The sequence below is a fragment of the Etheostoma spectabile genome, chromosome 5, assembly GCF_008692095.1.
Source record: "Etheostoma spectabile isolate EspeVRDwgs_2016 chromosome 5, UIUC_Espe_1.0, whole genome shotgun sequence".
Classification (NCBI taxonomy): Eukaryota; Metazoa; Chordata; class Actinopteri; order Perciformes; family Percidae; genus Etheostoma; species Etheostoma spectabile.
Window position 1 is genome coordinate 18587367 of NC_045737.1, and position 5715 is coordinate 18593081.

The 5715-nt window shown below is 39.8% G+C and overlaps 1 protein-coding gene across 3 annotated transcripts in view; it reads left to right on the top strand.

Annotated features, from left to right (window-relative positions):
* Positions 1–5443, top strand: part of scarb2a (scavenger receptor class B, member 2a) — a 15514-nt gene extending 10071 nt beyond the window's left edge. The window contains exons 8-13 of one of the 3 annotated variants that reach the window (XM_032515521.1): positions 542–660; positions 859–932; positions 1046–1097; positions 1189–1341; positions 2171–2218; positions 2547–5443. In XM_032515521.1, the coding sequence (XP_032371412.1) occupies positions 542–660; positions 859–932; positions 1046–1097; positions 1189–1341; positions 2171–2218; positions 2547–2678 (578 nt within the window). In that variant the 3' untranslated portion in view covers positions 2679–5443. Of the gene's footprint in view, positions 1–541; positions 661–858; positions 933–1045; positions 1098–1188; positions 1342–2168; positions 2219–2546 lie in introns of all 3 variants that reach the window. The other 2 variants (XM_032515522.1, XM_032515523.1) reach the window with 2 other exon arrangements.
* The last annotated feature ends 272 nt before the right edge of the window (positions 5444–5715 follow it).

Genomic DNA, 5715 nt, shown 5'->3' on the forward strand with positions numbered 1-5715 from the left:
TTTTTTTTTTAGAAAAACATCCGCTGATATCGCTGTAGCAGTTTAGTTCAAAATAAAACAAATATATATTGTTGCTCCTAAGCCCTTTTTTTTGGTTTTAACAGCAACAGCAGTAGTCTTTATAACGATTCCAATATCATTACATTCAGCATTTCTCCAACAAATTGTATTCCTGGCAATGCGGAGAAGATTTTTAGAGAGATTTTGACATTTTTATATTTGAAAATATACCTTTTTAAAGAAATGAACAGTTAAGTGAATAAATAAATAAATCACGAAACATCCAAATTATTTAATGAAAATGTAAAAACGGGTGTTGAGTGCTGCAGGAGCTTTCTCGTTTTCATTGTGTCAGCTAATCATTATTTAGTTTCACACACATTCTCTCAACTATCTGCTGGACTGCATCACTATGTCTATATCTCTGTAAAATACCTTCCTTTATCTTATCTCACAATTCTTGACAAATCTTTTTTTCAACCATTGTTGTCATCTAAGGATCCAATTCTGACTCGTGTTTTCCTCACTTGTTTCCGTCAAGGTGCTCCCATCGTAGTATCTTTCCCCCACTTCTATCAAGCGGACCCCATGTACATTAACGCTGTTGACGGGCTAAACCCCAACAAGGAGGAACACGAGACGTACCTCGACCTGCAACCGGTACAATTGATATTTCATTTTTATTTATTAACCAACCTTGATCTGTTAATGTTTAATGAATGTCTATCTAAACGAAAAGTTATTTTGATTCATAGAAGCTTTTTTTTTTTCTTTTTTTGGAACGAAAGGCTATCTGGGTGTGGGTGTGTGGGGTATCTGAGCAATTAAAATAAAATGTCTTTTATCGCTTTGTTTTAGACCACAGGGGTTCCCATTCGTGCCTGCAAGAGAGCTCAGCTCAATATCATCCTGAAAAGAGTTCAAGGCTTCCCGTAAGTCGAACTCTGACACACTTGTGTTGCCACACTCTTGTCCTCATTTCAGCCACGTGTTGGGCCAGATGTTCTCCCTGACCTCCCGTGTCTCTCTTTTTCTGCTATTTCAGCAAAACCAAGTTCATCAACGAGACCATTTTCCCCATCATGTTCGTCAATGAGGTGAGGATTTAATTCAGTGCAATATAAGACAAACCTGTTATCATAAAAAGTAAGTGAATCACAAATCAATAATCATTTCTCTCAACTCTAGACGGCAACTATCGACGATGACTCAGCGTCCCAGATGAGGACATTGCTCCTAATTGTGACTCTCGTGTCAAACTTCCCTGTGCTCATCGTGGGCATGGGCATCATCCTGCTGCTGGTGCTCGTCGTCTTGTTCTGCCGAAACCGCCAGAAGAAGGTAGGAACCCCCCCTCCCCCTCTGTGTCGCTGTGGACTGAACTGTAGTATTAATCCACACAGTTACCCTAGTGTGAAAAGTGTCTGCTACCCACTGACATTAGTGTAAATGAGAACTTGCCTTTTAATAGATAGTGGTAATATGTCACAGTAAACGGTGCAGTGTTTTTAGCAGATTTTTGCATAGTTTCCTCACTGAGCTGCTGCAGCTTTAACCCCGAGCTACTGCATGTTAACTAACCCCATTGCATGATCCCTGCACAGCAAAAGCTAGCATGAGCAGTGTTTCCACAGTTCTGGATCAAATTGTGTTTTTTTGTTTGTTTTCTTGCTGAACGTTTTCTAACAGTGGATGCGTCTTTGAATTCAGGATCTTCGTTCCCTTGGTCAGTGTAGCTATGAGCTAGTTCAGCCCCATTGAGTAGCAAAGTGCATTGACCTGGAATAGTTATCTCTAGTAGTGCAGTATTGTTGATTTAAACCCTGACCGTCACTGCCCTTAGATTATCATAGTTCAGGTTATTCACTGTCCAGAGAGTTGCCTGCAACATGTGAAAGAAATAGTTTGACATTTTCAGAAATATGCACTTTCTTTCAATGAAAGTTAGATCAAAAGTTTGGTACCAGTCTAACTCTGATTAGGAAAGGGAACATGCCCAAATTACAAACTATTCCTTTCACATTCACTCATGCATTGCATGCATGCATTTAGACTGTTAGTTCAGCATTGTTAAAGAAAAATGCTTAATTGCAATGTGAAGAAGTGTTGTATTAACCATGTTCTAATTTAAATTTTCTGTAACCCCCCCTTTTTTCCTTTTCTGTTTTAGAATGAAGTAAAACGTATTGATTTTACTGAAGCTTTTCATTCTTTTACTGTAAGTCTTCATTTTTGCCTTGTTTGCTATTCTCCTTTTTTTTAATTTCTCATCCATCATCTCTGGTTATTATAATTTTTTTTTTAAATTCACTTTATGAAACATGACATTCCTTCTTTGAGTTCTCGCCTCACAGTGTTATTCTTAATTTTTAATGTGAACTGTGGTGGTGGTGGTTGTGAATATTTAGATTGATGTGATTTTTACTGAGAACATTTCACTCAAAACATTTATTCACATTTTAATGTTGGTGTTGTGTGTACAAAAAGTGTTAGGACATCTTGCCATTTCAAAGGTTTGTACTAACACCTCCTGTGCTCCTGTCCAGACGGTGAAGGACGACACAGCCTACACTCAGGTCAGCGACAAACCCGACGAGCCGTCAGAAACGCCAGCCAACCAGCCGATGCGGAATGGCTCCTACATTGCCATGTCGCCAGTGGAGGCCCAGAAGTGTTGATGGAGGATCCCCTCCCCATGTGTGGAGCTGAGGGAGCAGCACAGGGGTGTTACGTTACCACGGGTGGGGGTTAGCATACACAGTGAGCTCCTTACGCTTATTTTAGGGGGGTGGGGAGGATATGGAAAGGCGTGGACCACAATCCCCTGTTAATGTTTGGTCAACAAAGACATTGCTCCTCTCACTGAGCCCTCTTATGACTGTCTGTCCTCCTCCTACTCTACCTGCTGAGCATGGCCCTCACTGCCTGTCGTACTGCAACACAACAAACTCACACACTCTTAGTCCTCGTTTCTGTCCTGGTTGGCCTTTAAAGATGAAGGGACTCTGGGTTGGCTCGGCCAGGACAGGCTTTCCCCCGTAAATTCTTCTGAGGGAACGTGGTAGCATAGGTGTTGCTGTCGCACACAGATGCCTGATCTTCCGAGCAGACTCTGCCAACTGATGCTGCTCAAAGAGGGTTTTAGTATTCAGCTGAACAACAGTGGGTGTTGTTACCGTCTTGTTCTTGCTCTTCTCCTCTCCATCAGAGGAGAAAACTTCAAGGCGAACAAATTTTATATATATATATATTAAAAAAAAAGCCCCGGTAAACTCAATCCTTAGGAAAAACCTCTAAGCTCCTGCGCTCAGAGGATAAAATAGTTTTGCTACTAAAACTGAATTTAGCATATCCTGTTTTGTAAAAATATAAATATATAGAAACACTGAGCCAAGCTATTTATAGCATTTTTTTTGCCTTTTTCTCCTAAGATGAATTAGTGCACATACCACACTTCCAATGTCAGTCAGTAAAAGTGTGTGCGCAACTTATTTTACACTTTAGTGTCCTGTGTGGATGGGACAATAGGCAACAATTGTTCTTTATGCGGGCACAGTGTAGTGACTGGAATGCTTGTGATTTTGATCAACCCCCCCCCCCCCCTACTTGTTTCCACCAGTAGCTTGGTAAAGTTGCACCTTTTTAGGCTTCATCACAATTTAATACAAATGGGGAAAAAAACACCTGCCGAGGGAGAGACTTGAACCTGCTTTCTGCCTTATAATGGTTCAGTATGTTCTGTATGTTTCTGTATTGTTCAGATAAGCTGGAAATCTCTTGTTGTTATTGTACATATGTAAAAGGGGGAAATGTTGAGACACCTCTTACCAAATCTAGCAAGCAGTCCTTCTAGGTGTGCTGTAAGACACTAATTTTGCTCTGGAGTCAACCGCTCCTGCACGTCTACACTGTTACTTACTTCTTAGAGAAAGCACAATTTGGATTGCCAAAACCAGTCCTTACACAAAGCTACCAGGTTTTTTTTTGTCCTATTTTGATATAGAGTTACAGTTGATCTGTCAAAGACACTGTCAAGGTGGCGTGGCTATAAACAAAAACAAAAAAAGTGGAATCATTGGGGGTTTTGAGGGAGCTCTGTGCACCACTCGCCGCTGTGCAGTCATTCAGTTTGCCAAGGAGCTGTAGGCATTCAGGCAAAACGCAGCACACAGTACTTGAATCACTGTTTGTCTTATGTTTCATGTGTTTTCATTTTTCTGTCCACTACACTTGTCTCGTCACATCAAATCCTGTGCTAGTTGCTAATGGGAAGTGAATTTATGGCCATAATACTGTCTACGTGGAAAATCCCCTGCACTTTGCCCGGAAATTGTGCCCTGTGTATTTTCATTGTTGTTGTTTTTTTGTCCTGTTCATTTCAATGAAGGTGGTCCATATGTTCAATGCATTTCAATGGTTTGTTCTTACTAGTATTGGTTATGAAGGATGCTGTAAATGAACAACACACATCCATGCCTCTGTGTTACATGCTTTTCAGCACATGGAGTGTCTTCTTTTGATATACTTTTTGTATTTGCTATTGCTGCTAAAAAATGCCATAACCTATGGACTTGTATTTGTACACACATGTACATAACATGCTCGTATTCTGTTTCAGGTTGATCAGCAGAGGCATTTTCTTTAAGGCTTTCTGTGTTTATCAATTCTTTTGACATCTGAGCACAAGATACAAAGCCTGAAGCTCGCTGCCATTTATTGGAATTAGCAGTTACAGTTATCACTAGCAATGCTTTTGTAAAGTTATCACACTTAACACACTCATTCCTCTTATTAGCAGAAGATTTTAACCATATCGCATGTATTGTTGGGGTTAATTATATGAGTAGTACACTTAACAATTTGCTGGAGGTGCCCAAAAAGGGCAAGCTAGTTCATCTAAGATCGGTGTTAGAAGTCTGATTCTAAAGAACATTGTGGTGGAGAGGTTGAAAGTATTCCTTTTGAAGGTTAAATCAATTCACTAAAGGCCTTGTTTTTTTTTTCAAATTCCATCTACACACAAGCAACCACCATCTTGTGCAAACTCGCACTTCGATATCCACCTTTTACAAACTTGAACCTGAGAGACCTTAATACCGAGAGTTGTGTATGTGCTGCTTGCATAGCGTCTGTTTAAACACACCTGAGCCATCACTCCTCCACTGTCTGACTTCTACTACACTGACCTTTAAGTCTGAATCCTTCAAGCCTATTGGCTCCTCCCTGCTTGACCAAAGATAACCCACAGATAACCCAGCACCATGTTTACTTTCCTCTGTGATAACAGTTGTGCCACAAAACCATCGCCTACCTTTTTTTTTTTTAAATCGTGCCACCACTTAAGTGAAGTATTTGCAGCAGTGTTGTGAGCGTGAACACATGCGAGTGTATGTGCCTTTTTTTTTTTTACATCAAGGCAAGAAAAAAAAAATTCACAAGTTGGTTTGATGGGTATTGCTCTTTGTGAGCAGATCTCAGTATTATGTAAGACAAAGCAATACAAAGTTGTGTAAAATTGTTTTGTAAGGGGCCACACAATATTTATGTACTTGTCTGTCTTTTTTTTTTTTGTTAGTTGTGTAGACATTTCCTTTTTCTGTTGCCTGCTTTAATTTGTTTTCTTTGTTAAAATTCAACATTTCATTTCTGATCATTTCATTTTTTTTCTCACACTGAAAATAAAAAAGTGTTAAAAGATGGACCAGTATGTCACAC